The following is a 16,913-nucleotide window of genomic DNA, read 5'->3' on the forward strand; positions in this document are numbered from 1 at the left end:
CTCCAGAGCATCATCAGCCTGGCTGTGCAGAGTGGGTTCTCGGGATCGAGAGAGAACCCAGGAGTCCTGGCTCCCAGCTCCTCCAACTACTAGTCCCCCGTCCCCTCCCAGAGCTCGGGATAGAACCCAGCAGTCCTGGCTCCCAGCTCCCCCAACCACTAGACCCCCGTCCCCTCCCAGAACTCAGGATAGAACCCAGGAGTCCTGGCTCCCAGCCCCCACACACTAACCACTAGACCTCCCTCCTCTTCCCTCCCTGAGTTGGGATAGAACCCAGGAGTCCTGACCACCACCCTCCCCCGGTGGGTGTAGAGGAATCCAGAGCAGAGCTGCAGTGTGGATTTACCGATCCCCATCCCAGTGTCAGCAGCGGACCGGAACGGGAGCTGGATCCCCCAAGGGCTCCCCAACCCAGCACGGAGATGTCAGCCCTGCTCCCCTGCATCCTGGCCCTGAGCTGCCTCGCCCACATAGGTAGGAGCTGGGGGGATGGGGACCTGGGCTTGTTGGGTGGGGATCAGTTGGGTTCCCCTGGGTCATATCCTCCACTATCTCCAAAGTAGGCTGAGCAATGGCTGGTTTTGGAGGGGTCTTCTTAGCCTTCCTTCCCAGGACTCTGCACACGCACCACTGGCTACAGTGGTGGGCTGGTAGCCAGGACTCCTGGGTTCTTTCCCTGACTCTAGGAGGGGAGGGGAGTCTAGTGGGTTATAGTGGGAGGGGGGGCTGGGAGCCAGGACTCCTGGGTTCTTTCCCTGGATCTGGGAGGGGAGTGGGGTCTAGTGGGTTGGGGAAGTGGGGTCTGGGAGCCAGGACTCCTGGGTTCTCTCTACTGCTACTGGCATCCTGCTACTGGCATCCTGACCTTGAGCGAGCTCCTCTGGTCTTTGCCACTCAGGATGATGGTGTCAAGCTGTGTGTTTTGGGGGGGGGATATGTATGTGTCTGTGTGTGTGTGTGGGGGGAGTAAATGCACTAAGCTCAGGGAGGGATAATTATCCTGCTCCCCAGTGCCTGTCCCACCCCTTCAGGATCTTACTGGGACGGGGCCCCAATGAGTGCCCATAGTGGGGTGCTGTGATATGGCCCCCATGGGGGGAGAAGGGTAGCAGGCAGTGGGGAGCTGTCCCCCAGCCTCTCCTCCACCCCATGGGGTGCTCCGGGGAAAGAACCAAATGAGTCCTGCGAGTCTGCAATTTCCTGGATCATCCCCTACAGACTTCCTGAGGAGGTGGTTGCTGGGTTCTGTCCCAGCTCTGGGAGGGGAGTGGGAACCAGTGGTTGGAGGGGAAGGGCTGGGAGCCAGGACTCCTGGGTTCCATTGCTAAAACTGCCTCAATTTCCCCTTCTGGAGGCCCAGAGCATTGTGGGCTATCCTACGCTCTGGCAGGGATACAGAGGGGGATGGGGGAGAGCAAAATCTCAGCTCCATTTCCCCTCTCCCCCCACCCTTTCCCAGTGTGTCTGTCAGATCCTCTCCTCCTGCGCTGACAGAGAAAGGAGCAGACCTGCCCTGGGGCAGGTGTGGAGGTGCCCAGGCACGGCTGGGTGCCAATCGCCCCCAGGGTGTGTGTGTGTGTGGGGGGGGGTTCTGGAGGTGTCAGGGGAGCCGAGCCGAGCTCACACTTACACGCCTGGTTGGGCTGCTGGGCCCCCCAGCTATGAATTCCCTTTACGGAAACACTAATGAATTCTGAGAGGTTTGGGGCAGAGTGTGGGGGGGGGGGGAGGGGGGCTGGATGGAGCAGGGGGTGTCTTTGCCTTGGGGCATTGTTTTCCATTCACTTGGCTCAGAGGAGCTGGCAGGGGGCTGGGTGGGGACTGGGGGAGTGGGTTTGGGTTCTGACAGGAGAGGGATGGGAGCCCAGGTGCTTGAGGGGAAATCGTGGGGTTATGGGGCTGGGGGGGATCAGGGTCTGACAGGGGAGGGATGGGGGCCCAGGTGCTTGTGGGGAAAATCAGGGGCATTATGGGGATGGGGGGAATTGGGTCTGACAGGGGAGGGATGGGGGCCCAGGGGCTTGTGGGGAAAATCATGGGGGTTATGGGGATAGGAAGATCAGAGTCTGACAGGGGAGGGATGGGGGCCCAGGTGCTTGGGGGGGGGGGGTTTCCAGGGCTGCTGGGGATGGGTTTGGGGGAGGGGTCAGGAGAGGGGACTGTAACTGTTCTGTAGCAGCTCTCCATGGGCCCATCCAACCCCATATCTCCTCCCACCCCAGATCAGACCCACTGACCCTGGTACCTGCCCCTCCCCCCTTCCCTGCTGCTCAGGATGTCAAACCCAGGGGGCCTGGTGGTCTGGCCATGCGAGCTCAGTAACTAACCCACGCTCTGGTGATACTTTCTGTAAGGATCAGGAGGCCTTGGTTCCATCCCCTGCTCTGGGAGAGAAGTCGGGTCCAGTAGGTTACAGCAGTGGGGCTGGGAGCCAGGACTCCTGGGTTCTCTCCCCAGATCTGGGAGAGGTTCTAGTAGGTGGGGCTGGGAGGCAGGACTCCTGGGTTCTCTCCCCAGATCTGGGAGGGGTTCTAGTAGGTGGGGCTGGGAGGCAGGACTCCTGGGTGGTGGGTCTAGTGGGTTAGAGCTGGGGGACTGGGAACCTGTATTCTTGGGTTCTATTCCCCAGCTTGGCGGCGGGTGGGGGGGCGGGAAGTGGGGTGGTTGGGAGCCAGGACTCCTGGGTTCTAATCCCTGGCTCGGGTGGGGGGGTTGCCATTCCTCTGGGCATGGGGGAGGGGCCGCTTTGCAGACACACACACAAAATTAACATCTGTTGGCTGTTTGGAAGTGACCTAATTTCTGGGGGCCGAGCTGGTGCCAGGTGGTGCTGGCAAACCTGCCAGGGGGTGTTATGCTCATTGCCGGGCACGTGGGGCATGTGCCCCCCAACCCCTGCCATGGGGTGCCCGGCTGGGCATGAGGGGGGTTTCTCATGCCAGTGGGGTGGCCCTGTGCAGCTGCAAGACTCCACCCACCCCCTCCAGTGAAAGGGGGGAGGGTCAGTGGGGAGGAGGGGAGAGAAGGTGCAGGGTTTGTTTGGCCGTCCATCCATCTGCATACACACGGACACCCATCCATTTATCTATCCCCATATCCCGCCCTCCGCCCCCCCACTTTCTCTCTCTCTCCTGCTGCCCCCCTTTAGCCAGTGGGCTGGGGGGGGCAATGCTGGGCTGTGTTTTGGGCAGTGGGGAGGATGGAGGTGGGGGCCAGGTCGGCAGAGATGGGGGGGGGGGTTCAGGCTGGAGGGCTGGGTGGGGGGGTCAGGCTGGTGGACATGGGGGAGGTGCAGGCCATGGGGGGCCAGGCCAGTGAAGGCAGGGGGGCCAGGCCAGCGTAGGTGGAGGGGTGCTGGCCGTGGGGCTAGGGGGGTCACAGGCCATGGGGGGCCAGGCTAGTGGAGGCACCAGGCCAGTGGAGGAAGGGGGGCCAGGCCAGCATAGGTGGAGAAGTGCTGGCTGTGGGGGGGTCACAGGCCGCGGGGAGACAGGCTGGTGGAGATGCCAGGCTGGTGGAGGTGGGGGGGGGTAGGCTGGCAGAGGTGGGGGTGCAGGCTGTGGCGGGTGCAGACCGTGGGGGGGGGGGAGGCCAGTGGAGAGGGGTTGCAGGCTGTGGGGCAGGAGGGCCAGGCTGGCGGGAGGGGGGGGAGTGGCCGGCCCTGCTCTGGGCTGCCAAGGCAGCAGGCGTGGGGGTGGCTGGACGGAGGAGGGGGGATGGGCGCTGAATGAGCCCCAGCACAAAGGGGTCCATTGTGGGTCCTGGCAGCTCCCGCTCTCACAAGCTGTCTGCCCCAGGGTGGGGCCCCCCATGTTCCTCCCCGCCCCGCCCCCTCCCACTGCCACTCCCAGCACAACAACACCGGCTTTGTGTGGGCACTGCATTAACCCCACAGCCCCCCACGGCCTGGCCTCTGTCTGCCTGGCCCTACACTGCACTTGCACGCCTCATCCACCCTTCCCTGCCCCATGAGAGACAAGATACTGGCCCCAGGGCTAATGGGGGACACTGGGTGGCTCAGGCGGGTGGGGAATGGGACAGCCTCCTGAGGCTGCCTCCTCTGCCAGTCACTCTCATTATCCTCTTTATGTAGATGGGGGAAACTGAGGCACGGAGAAGCAACAGTACTTGTCCAAGTTCACCTGGGCAGCAGTATAGGGGCAGAGCCACGGAGAGAACCCAGGAGTCCTGGCTCCCAGCCCCGCCCCACACCGAGCTCACATGGTGGAGTCCGTGTTTCCTGACTCGCTGTCCCATGCTCTAACCGCTAACCCACCATGCCTCTGGCTATATCCATCCTCGGAGGCTAAGTGCTTTCTGCTGGCCCTTTCCCCCATTCTGTCCCTCCCTTCTGTACAGGGAGGGTTACTGGGGGGCAGAGGGCCTGGCCAGGCTGGGATCAGCAGGGCCCCACTTTCTGCACAAAGCTATTTGTTGGAACTGCGCGGCTTCCAGCGCCCCCTCCCCAGAGGCAGGCGCACAATGGGCACAGATTTCACGCCTGTTAGGAGGCAGGAATCTGAGGCCTCTGTGCAGCTTCCAAGCGGATTTGCTGTTGAGCGTGGAAATGCAGCTGAGTATCTCTCAGTGGAGGGGGTGGGAGAACTGACAAGCGGGGAAGGAGGGATGGCAAGAGAACCCAGGCATCCTGACTCTCAGCCCTCCCCCTCTCCCCGGCTCTAACCACTAGACACGCTCCCGTCCCCAAGCCAGGATAGAACCCAGGTGTCCTGACTCCCAGTCCCCCTCTCGCTCTAACCACTGGGAATCATTCCCCCTATTTCCAGCTGTGGGCCAAGAGTGGGTTCTAGTGAGGACTCCTGGGTTCTATCTCTGCCTCTGGGAGGGGAGTGGGGTCTGGTGGTTAGAGCAGGGGGGGCTGGGAGCAAAGACTCCTGGGTTCTCTCTCCAGCTCTGGGAGAAGAGTGGGGTGCTGTAGCAGGGGTCTTCCCCAGGGTGTCATGTATCTTCTCCCCCAGGCTGGGAGTGGGGGCACGGGACCAGCCCGGTGAGCTGAGCGCTGGTGAGCGGGTGTGTCAGGATGTGAGCGTCAGCCACCGCAGTGCACTGCGGCTGTTGCTGCGGGTCTGCGTCATGGGGTGCGAATGTTCTCGGGGAGCCTGGGGGTGAGTCCAGGTCATCCCTGGACTGTGTGTGTGTGTGTGACACTATGCCCCAGAGCCAGTGTGAGTCTGTGCGTGGTTGTGTCCGTGCAGGGGGAGGGGGCTGAGCCTGTGTGTGTGTGTCAGGGTGTGCGGGGGTGTCAGGAGGGGTGAATCTGGGTCAGGGTGTGCGTGATCCCTTGTGGATCTGTAAATCTGGCAATGTCACCGAGTGTGTCTCAGTCAGCGTGTGATGGGGAGGGGGTCAGAGTCAGTGTCACTGGCTACAGAGGAGAGAGGTGTGTTTGTGTATCAAGCCAAAGCTCTGTGTGTGTCAGTGAGCAGTGTGTGTATGGGTATCAGAGCCCTGTGTGTGTGTGTGTGTGACATAGCCCTGTGTGTGTGCGTCTGTCACAGCTGTGTGTGCGTCTCCATGTGTGTGTGTGTGTGTCACATCTGTGTGTGTGCATACATAGCCCCCTCTGCCCTCCCCCGATGACCAGCGCACGCCCAGTCCCCCACCCACTGGGCATTGCGAGTGGGTGAGAATTTAGTGCGATCTGGGGCAAAAATCTGTCTGGGGATTGGTCCTGCTTTGAGCAGGGGGTTGGACTAGATGACCCCCTGAGGTCCCTTCCAACCCTGAGGTTCTATGACTCCTGGGTTCTGGCCCAGGCAGTGGGGTGTAATGGGTTCGAGCTGGGACTCCTGGATCCCCTGTGCTGCACAAAGCCTGGCATATGTGCATCTCCCTCTGATTTGTTCTGTCTCGCTCCCCCCAGCCCCTCCTGACCCTCCTCAGAGGATTATCCCCTTATTCAGATCCTGGTTTATTGGGTAAACTTGGAAACAATCGGGACAAAGGGCGGTGTGATTGGATTGGAATTAAGAAGGGTTTAGCCAGGAGATCAGAGCCGAGGAATCTCAGTGGTGCAAAAAGGATCTTTCACCCTTCAGCCTCTGGGCTCCTTCCCTGCAGAAATGGAGCAGTTCCTGCCCCAGGGGGCTGGGGCTGGGGTGGGGGTGTCTCGGGCAAGGCCTAGGGGGAATGGGGTAGTGGGGAGAGTGCAGGGCAATCGGGGGGCAGAATTAGGTGGGGGAAGGATGTATCTATCAGGGCTGTCCTTAGGCATTCACGGCTGCATAGGGTATCTGAAAATTTGGGGCACCACCGGGACAGCAGGTAAGAGCGGGTCGGCTCCCGCACACCCAGCGCGCGCTGCCGTCTCCTTAGGCAATGCCATATTCCCAGAGCCGAATGCGCCAGCGCCGCGCAGGGTATGGGGCGGGGAACTGTGACTCCGCCGCCGTGAGGCGGGCTGGGCGGCTGGTATCCTTTGCTACCTTGTCCCTTCCCCCCAGGGCTGCCGCAGCGTCGGCTGTGTAGGAAGCTCAGTGTGTGTCAGCAATGGGGGGGTGGTTCTTCTGGGGGGTCCATGGGCGGGGGTGGTGGCTGTGCCCCAAGTCGGGCATGGGGCACCAGTTTAATAATACTGCGTAGGGCCCCATAAATCCTAAGGGCGGCCCTGGTATCTATAGTGGGATGGGGTGGACAGTTGGGGGTTGCTGGGGGAGTGGGTATCTGTGGGGTTGGGCTAGGGGACAGAGGTCCCTGGGGAAGGGCTGGGGGGGACCCTGGGGAGGGTGTGTCTGTGGGGGGTGGAGCTGGGGGGGCCAGGGGAGGGGGGCACTTCGCCATCCAATCTCCCCCCACCTTGTGCGGGGCAGATAGCCCTGAGTACATTGCGGGGGTCTCTGACTCCTGTTCCCTAGCCCTAGCCCCTACGTCCCCCCCGTGTCCCCTCCTACCAGCCTGCCAGCCCCACAGAAAGGCTGGGCCAGCTCTGTGGGGATAGGCACCACAACACCCTTACAACCCTGCTTAAGGTGCCCAGGGTGGGGAGGTTGGCAGAGACCCCATAAACCCCTCCTTCCCCTATGGACTCCTCGGGGGGGGCAGTGCAGGTGGACCAGACCCCCCCAGCAAGCCAGGGTCCCATTCCCTGCCCCGCTGGCAACCACAGCAGCTGCCCTTCCATGCACCCCTCTCTGCCTGCCCCTTCCGTCTCCCTGCCTCCACCCTGCCTCACCCCTTTCAGGCCCCTCCAGCTGCACCAGTCCCTCACTCACTTGCAATATCAAATGGATTTACTGGGGGCCTCATCCCAGCTCCCCCCTCCCCTGCTGCCGGGATCCCCCATTCCCCCCCTCCATTCTGTGCTCCCTATGCCCCCTTCCCCGCTGCCTAGATTCCCCATCCCCCCCATCCTGCCCTCCCCTCACACCCCTTCCCCGCTGCCTGGATCCCCCATCCCCCCCGGCCTGCACTCCCCACATCAACCCCTCCCCTGCTGCCAAGATTCCCCAGCTCCCTCGCCGGTGCTCCCCATGCCCACCTCCCCTCCTGCCTGGATCCCTCATCCCCACTGGCCTGCGCTCCCCACGCCCCCCTCCCCTGCTGCTGGGATCCCCCATCCCCTCTGGCCTGCACTCCCCATGCCCCCCTCCTCTGCTGCTGGGATCCCCCATCCCTTCTGGCCTGCGCTCCCCACGCCCCCCTCCCCTGCTGCCGGGATCCCCCATCTCCTCTGGCCTGCACTCTCCAGGCCCCCTCTCCCCGCTGCTGGGATGCCTCATCCCCCCCTTCTGTGCTCCCCTGCTGCCGGGATCCCCCCCCCCCCCAGCTGTGCTACCCAAGCCCCCCTCCCCTGCTGCTGGGATCCCCCATCCCCTCTGGCCTGCGCTCCCCACGCCCCCCTCCCCTGCTGACAGGATCCCCCATCCCCCCGGCCTGTGCTCCCCATGCTGCCCCCCTTCCCCAGCCAATCTCCCCCCACCTTGTGCTCCTGTTGGGAGCTTTCCCTCATGAACTCCCCTCCCCAAGATGAGATTGAACCCAGGAGTCCTGGCTCCCAGTCCCCCATCCCCCCCGCCTCCCGTAATCCCTGGGCCCCTGTCTGGTTAACACCTCCCCCTCCCCCGCCCGCCAGGCTGGGGGGCGTATTTCTTTCAGCAGCCCATGGACCAGGTGATCGTGGCGGGGCAGTCGGTGACGCTGGCCTGCGTGGTTGTGGGCTACCAGGGCATGGTGCAGTGGACCAAGGATGGCCTGGCACTGGGCGGAGAGCGAGACCTGCCTGGTACGTACGCGGCTGCAGGGGGGGTCAGCAGGGGGCACTGTGCTTTGAGGGGTACTGGGGGTCCCTGGGGGGGCTGTGCTGCAGGGAGGCAGGGATCAGCAGACCCCACTGGCTGCTGTGCTGCAGGGGAGGGGACTGGGGGTCCCCAGGGGGCGCTGTTCAGTGGGGGGGAGGGACCAGGAGACTCCATAGGGTGCCATGTTGTGGGAGGGGACTGAGGGTCCCTGGGGAGCACTGTGCTGCAGGGGAGGGGACTGGGGGTCCCCAGAGGGCACTGTGCTGTCGGGGAGGGGACTGGGGGTACCCAGGGGGAGCTGTGCTGTGAGGGGGGACCAGGGGTTCCTGGGGAGGTGCTGTGCTGCGGGGAGGGGAACCCTGTGTCCCTGCGGGGTGCTGTGCTGTGAGGGGGACTGGGGATCCCTGGGGGCACTGTGCTGCAGTGGGGGGAGATGGTGGTCCCTGGGGGGCGCTGTGCCAGTCCCTGCAGTCTGTCCCTCTCTCTCGCAGGCTGGTCCCGGTACTCCATCGTCGGGGATCCGGCGGCCGGGCAGCACAACCTGAGGATCGAGTCCGCTGAGCTTGGCGACGACGCTGTGTACGAGTGCCAGGCTACGCAGGCGGCGCTGCGCTCCCAGCGTGCCCAGCTCACGGTGCTCCGTGAGTGTCCCCTCCCCCCCAGCTGGGGAAGCTCACAGCACTGGAGCCCCCTCTCCCCACAGCTGGGGCACTGCCCTGGGGACTCCCACCCCATCACTGATCCCCTGTCTCCCATCTGCCCCCCCCCAGTACCGCCCAATGACCCCGTGATCCAGAATGGCCCCATCGTCCGGGTCCAGGCCAGCGTGCCCTACAACCTGACCTGCCAGGTGTCTGGTGCCAAGCCTGCCCCTGAGATCAGCTGGTACCGCAATGGGCAGCTGCAAGACTCTGCCCTCTATGCCAAGGTGAGGTGCCAGGGTGCAGGGGTAGGGCATTAAAGGGGGGGCACAGGGTATGTGTGTGAGGCAGGTTATTAAAGAGCAACCTGAAGTGTGTGGGGTGCAGGGAATTAAAGGGGCAGCCCAGGTGTGTGGTGGGACACAGGCTATTAAAGGGGCAGCGGGGGGGGGGGGTAGGGTATTAAAGGGGAGATGGGATATGGCATGAAAGGACGGCACAGTGGGGGGGTGGGAGATTCTCCCTCCCAGCCCCCGGGACCCATTGGGGGATGGGCCTAGTGGGCCCCAGGCTGAGGCCTGACCTCTGCTCCTGCCCCCCAGGCCCTGATGGAGGATGGGAAGCGGGCGACGGCCATCAGCACCCTGCTTCTCACGCCCAGCACCCAGGACATGGGCAGCGCCTACACCTGCCGCGTCGCCAACCCGGCCGCACCTGCTGGCAAGCAGACCTCCATCACCCTTGACGTGCTGTGTGAGTCCTGACCCGGGGGGCGGGGGCGCTGCGCTGTGGGAGGCAGGGCCAGGTCTTGGCATGGGGCGCCGTGCTGCGGGGGTAGGGGAGCTGGCAGTGGCACCATGTTGTGGGGGCCCGGGCAAGGGGCTCAGCGGGGGCACTGTGCTGCGGGGAGCAGGGGAGGGTCAGGTGGGGGGCACTGTGCTGCAGGGGTGGGGGGGCCAAGCAGGGTGCACTGTGCTGTGAGGGACAGGGAGGGGACTCGGCACCCGGCAGGTGGTGCTGTGCTGTGGGGGCTGGGGGGAGCCATGCTGCAGTGGGTGGGGGTGCCTGGTGGGGTGCACTGTGTTGTGAGGGGCAGGGCAGGGGGCTCGGCGGGAGGCAGGTGAGCCCCACCCAAGAGCTGGTCGCATGTCTCTGACCGTCTTCCCCTTCCCCCCTCCAGACCCCCCCACCGTGATCCTCTCTGTCCAGCCACAGACTGTCCCGGAGGGGGGCAAGGTCAGCTTCCTCTGCACCGCCACTGCCAACCCCGAGGTGACCGGCTACCGGTAAGAGCCGCTGGTGGACCCCGGCGTCCGGGTGCCCTGGGAGACCCGGCGGGCCCAGCCAGGGGAGGGGGCGGGGATGCACTGCCCTCTGGTGGCTGCAGTGGGGACATGCAGGCCCCCTCCCACCGGCTCTTGCTGCCTTACCTGCGGGAGCAGAGGGGAATCCACGCCCCCTGGTGGGCACAGGAGGTACTGCCCCCAGCTGATGCAGCAGCGGCTCCCCCTAATTCTGCGTCTCTCCCCCCCGCCGGCTGTGGGGCAGGTGGGCGAAGGGCGGCGCGGTCATTGCCGAGGCCAATGGGGACAGCTACGAGGCCAGGGTGGATCACTCCTTCTTCACCCAGCCTGTGTCCTGCGAGGTGGCCAACGCCGTGGGCAGCACCAATGTCAGCACCCTGGTGGATGTGCACTGTGAGTGGGGGGGATGGGCGCTGTGATCCCTGGCTGTGGGGGGTTTGCAGGGGAGGTGGGGGATGGGGGGCAGGGTGCTGTGAGGGTGCTGTCAGTGGGGAAGAGGATGGGGATGGGATGGGTTGGGGGGAAGGGCACAGTCAGGGAGCCAGGCTGTGGTTGCTGCAGGGGCTGGGCACTGAGCAGAGGGAGGTCAATTGAAGGTGGGCATGCATGGGGGAGGGGTACAGTATTGGCAGGGAACCATAGGGGGTGGGTTTGACAGTGTTGGGAGGATGACCCCGCCCCCCCCACCACAAGCCCCACCCAAGCACTGACTGGATCCTCCCCCTGCAGTCGGGCCGCGCCTGGTCTCCCAGCCCAAGCCCCTCACCGTGGATGTCGGGGCCGACGCCTCTTTCACCTGCACCTGGGCTGGGAACCCGCCCCTCACCCTGGCCTGGACCAAGAAGGGATCCGGCGTGGTGAGTGACCTGCCCGCTGCAGTCCTGGCTCCCACCTCCAACTGCTCGACCCCACTCCCCTCCCAGAGCCAGGGATCAAACCCAGGAGTCCTGGCTCCCAGCCCCACTGCTCTAACCACTAGACCCCACTCCCCTCCCAGAGCCAGGGATCGAACCCAGGAGTCCTGGCTCCCAGCCCCACTGCTCTAACCACTTGACCTCACTCCCCTCCCAGAGCCAGGGATCGAACCCAGGAGTCCTGGCCCCCCGCTCTAACCCCCGCCATGTGGCTGCAGGTGCTGAGCAATGGCAACACCCTGCACCTAAAGGCCGTGACGCAGGAGGACGCTGGCACCTACGTGTGCAAGGCCATCGTACCACGCATCGGTGTGGCTGACAAGGAGGTGACGCTGGCGGTCAACGGTGAGGGCAGGGGTGGGGCATTCCCTGGGGGTGGGGCATCCTAGTGGGCATTGTCTGGGGATGGGGCATCCTAAGGGGCATTGCCTGGGGGCTGGGCATTGCCTGGGGGTGGGGCTTCCATGGGTGGAGCCTCAGGTGGCCCATCCCCATGGGGTTGCTTCTCATAGGGTGTGGGGAAGGCGTCTGAGGAGGGGGGTGTCTCTGTGCTGGGGGAGGGGTACGAGTAGGTGCCGCCCCCCTTAATTCTGCCTCCTCCCATTGCAGGGCCCCCCATCATCACCACTGAGTCCAGCCAGCAGACGGCACTGGGGGACAAGGCACGGTTGGAGTGTCTAGTGAGGAGCACGCCCCCCCCTGACCGCATCGTGAGTGCTGTCTCCTGACTCCCCCAGCCCACCAACCTGCTTCCAACTGCATTGAGTGCTGCTCCCTGCCCCCACCGATACCCCAGCCCCACAACCTGCCCCGACCACATCGTGAGTGCTGCCCCCTGCCCCCACCGATAACCGAGCCCCACAACCTGTCCCTGTCACGGACTCACAGATCAAGCCCACTCTTGGCCCTGTGTGGTCCGTGTGGGGGGGTGCCCCTTTCAGTGAGACAGCCCTTCGTGGGGGTCCACTCTCTCTCGGGGGTTAAGCCCCTCCACCTCCTGGAGCCGCACCTCTCGGAGCCTTAGCACGTCTGTCTCCGCCGTGGGCCCCCTCGGGGAGTTCCCTCGCTCTGGACCCCTGGGGCCTCCACCCCCAAAGGGGATGATGCAACCCTGTTCTCTAGACCAGAGCGACTCTCAGCCAGTGTAAAATCAGAGGGTTTATTGAGCGTCTGACCACAGCACAGGAAACTCAGGCCTGGCCTCCCTCAGCACAGAACATCCCAGTCTCCCCTGCATCCAGGTGGGCTCTGCCTGCTCTCTCTCTCCAGCCCCAAGCCCCCCTGCTTCCCAGCTGGGCATCTGATATCACCTGCCCCAAGCCCCGCCTCTGTCCATTGTCTTCTCTCCAGGTAAACAGGGTCACCGTGGCCTCCTCTCCTCTCTTCTGTCCTCTGGCCCCCTCTGGCTGGTCAGGTCACTGGGGTCCTCTCTTCGCAGCCCATTGTCCTCCCACTGGCCGGAACCGCTGTGACTCCTGAGCTGGGCCTCCAGGTCACCAGGGGTATCTGTCCTCCAGGCCATTGGCTGAGGTCTCAAGTCCCCTCGCTGGTCCTCTGTAATAACAACTCCCTCTTCCCTCACCTCATTAAACCAGTAACACCCAGGGAAACTGAGTCCCACCCCCTCTGCATGCAAACCACTGGAAAACCAAGAAAATTCCTCACTTGGTCACAGTCCCTGACTGCAATGAGTGCTGCCCCCTGCCCCCACTGATACCTCAGCCCCATAACCTGCCCCGACCACATCGTGAGTGCTGCCCCCTGCCCCCACCGATACCCCAGCCCCACAACCTGCCCCGACCACATCGTGAGTGCTGCCCCCTGCCCCCACCGATACCCCAGCCCCACAACCTGCCCCGACCACATCGTGAGTGCTGCCCTCTTCCTGCCCCCCAACTCACCCCCAGCTCCCCAACCTGCCCCCGAACACATTGTGTGTGCTGATGCCCCCCGGCCCTCCAATCTGCCCTGACCGTATCGTGAGGGCTGGCCCCTGACTGACCCCCTGAACTCCCCAACCTGCCCCCAACCGCATCGTGAGTGCTGCTGTCCCCTGCCCACCCCCCAGCCTGCCCCCCCGCTGACAGGGCCCGTGTCCAATCTCACGGCAGGTGTGGGCGTGGGGCGAGCGGGTGCTGGACAGTGGCTCGGAGGAGCGATTCACAGTGGACACGGCGCTGACGGAGCGGGGGGTGCTCTCGGCCCTGCTCATCCAGCCCACGCGCCCAGAGGACTTCGCCCTGCCCTACAACTGCACGGCCTGGAACCGCTTTGGGGCCCGCTCGGCGGCCGTCACGCTGCGCCGGCAGGGTAAGCCCTGCCCCTGGCCCATAGCCCTGCCCACAGCCCAACTGGCCCCACCCACACGCAACCCTGGCATCACTTAGCCCCATGCTGACAGGATGGGCCCCATGGGTTCCAACCCCTGACCCAATTGCCCCACCCTCCCACACCAAACCGGCTACAACTTACCCAGATGCCCCACTCCTGAGGTGGCTGTCACCGGATGAACCGTCCCTGTGAGGCATTATGTGCGACTGTTCCCCGGCTGCCCCGCCCCAGAGGTGGCTGCATTTCAATGCCGGATGAACCGTCCCCGTGAGGCATTATGTGCGACTGTTCCCTGGCTGCCCAGCCCCAGAGGTGGCTGCATTTCAGTGCTGGGTGAGCCGTCCCTGTGAGGTGTTATGTGCGACTTTTCTCCTGCTGCCCCCACTCCCCAGAGGTGGCTGTGTCTCAGTGCCAGGCAAGCTGTCTCCATGTGGTGTTATGTGTGGCTGTTCCCCAGCTGCCCCACCCCAGAGGTGGCTGCATCTCAGCACTGGGCAAGCTGTCCGTGTGCTTTAGCAGCAGGGACCCGCTCTCATCTGCTCTTTCCCCCACAGAGGTCCTGCCCATCATGATAATCGGGGCCTCGGCTGCGGCCGCCATCACCCTGCTGCTGGTCTTGGTCGTTGGCGTGTCTGTCTGCTGCCTGCGCTGGTGCCACGGGAAAGGTGAGGTCACTGGCTAGCTCTGCCCCTCCCCACTTACAGACGTGATCACCTGCAAGGCTGAGATGGGCCTTTCCCTCTTCACATGCAGACACACTTCTAACATGTGTTAATATGCCTGGGCTAATACATGGATCCACACACGCCCCGACATGGTACCACACAGACCTGTGCTTCTGTGCGTAGGGACACATGAGGACACACATGGACACGCCGGTTTAGATACAGGAACCCACGCGGGTTGGTGTTAGCAGTCTCGTGGTGACATTGATGCTCCAGAGAACATGTCTGTACAGGCATGAAACATGTGTTCCATGTAACGGTCACACAAACATACCCTCACATACGTGGGCAGCCCCTTTAACATGTGCCTAGGCCCCCGACACATGAACATATGAGTCATTCCCATGTACACCTGGAGCCATGACGTGTCTCAGACACGTCTGCACTGATGTGGTAACCCCACTGCGTGTTTCTTTTAACACATGTGTGTGACTGGATCTGGACAGCTCGCTGGCTAAGTGTAACCTCTCCCTCCAATGGCTGGTGCAGGATAACAGCCCTCTACTGCTACCCACCGATGGAGTGACTCCTCCAGTTCCAGTGGCAGTTGCTGCATCTCAGAGCCGGGCGAGCTGTTCCCATGCAGAGGCGGCTGCATCTTAGCACCAGGGGAGTCATCCCCGTGCAGTGTTATGTACAGCTGTTACCCGGCTGCCCCACCCCAGAGGTGGGATGGGGGACCACACCAATGGGGCGCACAGATTCCCCCCCCCCGAACCAGTGGTGGGTGGGGCCCATAGGGGAGCTAGGGACCCAGGAGAGGTTCACGCCCCTGTGTCTGTCTGTGTCCAGCAGCCAAACAAGGCACCAAGCTCTCTAAGACGGATGTCCTGGTGCAGATCACCACGAGCGACAGCAGCCCCAGACGACCCAGCGATACAGAGGATGATGTCAAGGAGCCCATGGTGAGCGTGGCACAGTGTCCTGTACTGAGCCCCCCGGTGCCCACGGCACTGCGCCCGCTACTGAGCCCCTGCAGCACGGCGCCCCCTACTGAGCCCCCCGGTCTCCACGGCACTGCGCCCCCTACTGAGCCCCCCAGTGCCCACGGCACTGCGCCCGCTACTGAGCCCCTGCAGCACTGCGCCCGCTACTGAGCCCCCCGGTGCCCACGGCACTGCGCCCGCTACTGAGCCCCCCCGGTGCCCATGGCACTGCGCCCGCTACTGAGCCCCCCGGTCTCCATGGCACGGCGCCCCCTACTGAGCCCCCCGGTGCCCATGGCACTGCGCCCGCTACTGAGCCCCCCGGTCTCCACGGCACGGCGCCCCCTACTGAGCCCCCCGGTGCCCACGGCACTGCGCCCGCTACTGAGCCCCCCAGTCTCCAAGGCACTGTGCCCCCTACTGAGCCCCCTCATCCCTGTGCCCCCTACCGAGCCCCATGGTCCCCACAGCACTGCGCCCCCCTACTGTGCCCCTGCCCCATGGCACGGCCCCCTGACAAACCTCCCACTCCCCACAGCACAGCGCCCCCTACTGAGCCCCTCACCCTGCTCCCCACAGCCCGGCGCCCCACAATGCCACGCTGGGCTATGCATCCAGATTCAGTTGGTTCATGGGGGGCGGGGGGTGCAAGCCCCGGGATGTGGCTGCAGGGAGTGGGGGGTGGGTGACAAAGCCGGACCCCCTACCCCGAGACTCAGCCCGTCCCCCCCACCCCCACAGGCCACGAGCAGCGAGTCCCCGGCCACGTCGCACACGGAGCACAGCGAGATCCTGGAGGAGGAAGAGGGCAGCCAGGACATTAAGGTGGGAAGCCCCGCCCTGGACCCAGGCCCCACCTCCTCTCCCCCAAGAGGCAATGCCATGGTGTCTCCGCCCCCTCTCTTAAAGGCACAGTGGCCCCCCTACACTTCCCCTGGCCCCCTCCTGCCCCACATTGAGTGCCCTGCTGGTGTGAGGTTGGGGGTCCCCCCAGGCTAAGGGGCTGGGAATTCACATCTCATTGGGATGCAGACAGCAGCTCCCCTCTTCCCAACAGCAAGGGGCACAGGCTCTCTGCAGACTCAGGCAGCGTCGCTGTGTCGGTCGCACTTGGGGCAGTTCCCCCCCTCTGAGGGGCAGCCCCCAATCTCCCCTCCCCCCTCTGGATCATTGATGTCTCTCTTCTACCCCCCCCCCCAGGACCCCACCAATGGTTACTACAAGGTCCGTGCTCACGAGGAGCCCCACCTGTCTGGCAGTTTCTCGGAGTACGCCCCGGCCCCGCGCCCCCTCTACGCCGGGTCCCACGCCGCCATGTTCCCCCCCTCAGGGCAGCCCTACAGCCACCGCTATACGCTAGGGGCACCCAGCTCCCGCCCAGCCTACGAGCCCCACTACCCACAGGATGGGGTGTACGGGGGGGGCTACCTCACGGCCCCCTACACCCGGGCTTTCACCAGCTACATCAAGCCCAGCGCTTACGAGAAGGCAGAGAACGGCTACGAACAGGCCAGCAAGGTGTCGGGCGGCTCCCGCTTCTCCTACACCTCCCTCTCGCAACAGTCGGACTACGGGCGGCCCTCCCAGCAGCGCATGCAGACACATGTGTGACTCTTCCTACCCAACACACATCAAGCCATTGGGGGACAGACACCCAGGGCCGTCCCTGTTGTGGGAGGGGGTTGGTGGAGGTTCGGTTTAGCCAACTGTCTCAAAATGGCCGACAGGCTAGCTGACTTGTGCTGCTGGAGGTGGAGATGAGTGGCCATCGGCTGGGGGAAGAGGTTCAAAATGGCTGTCTCCCCAATTGACTT

General features: G+C 64.2%; 1 protein-coding gene across 1 annotated transcript; it reads left to right on the top strand.

Moving 5' to 3' along the window:
* The first annotated feature begins 422 nt into the window (after positions 1-422).
* Positions 423-16,710, top strand: KIRREL2 (kirre like nephrin family adhesion molecule 2). Its single transcript, XM_065420271.1, has 15 exons — positions 423-474; positions 8,093-8,242; positions 8,750-8,899; positions 9,029-9,186; positions 9,502-9,652; positions 10,080-10,185; positions 10,448-10,596; positions 10,933-11,060; positions 11,336-11,462; positions 11,727-11,827; positions 13,229-13,427; positions 14,003-14,113; positions 14,966-15,078; positions 15,841-15,924; positions 16,300-16,710. Exons 1-15 carry the CDS (start codon positions 423-425, stop codon positions 16,708-16,710), a joined length of 2,190 nt encoding a protein of 729 aa, XP_065276343.1.
* Positions 16,711-16,913: the final 203 nt, after the last annotated feature.

This window comes from Emys orbicularis, chromosome 20 (genome assembly GCF_028017835.1).
Source record: "Emys orbicularis isolate rEmyOrb1 chromosome 20, rEmyOrb1.hap1, whole genome shotgun sequence".
NCBI lineage: Eukaryota > Metazoa > Chordata > Testudines > Emydidae > Emys > Emys orbicularis.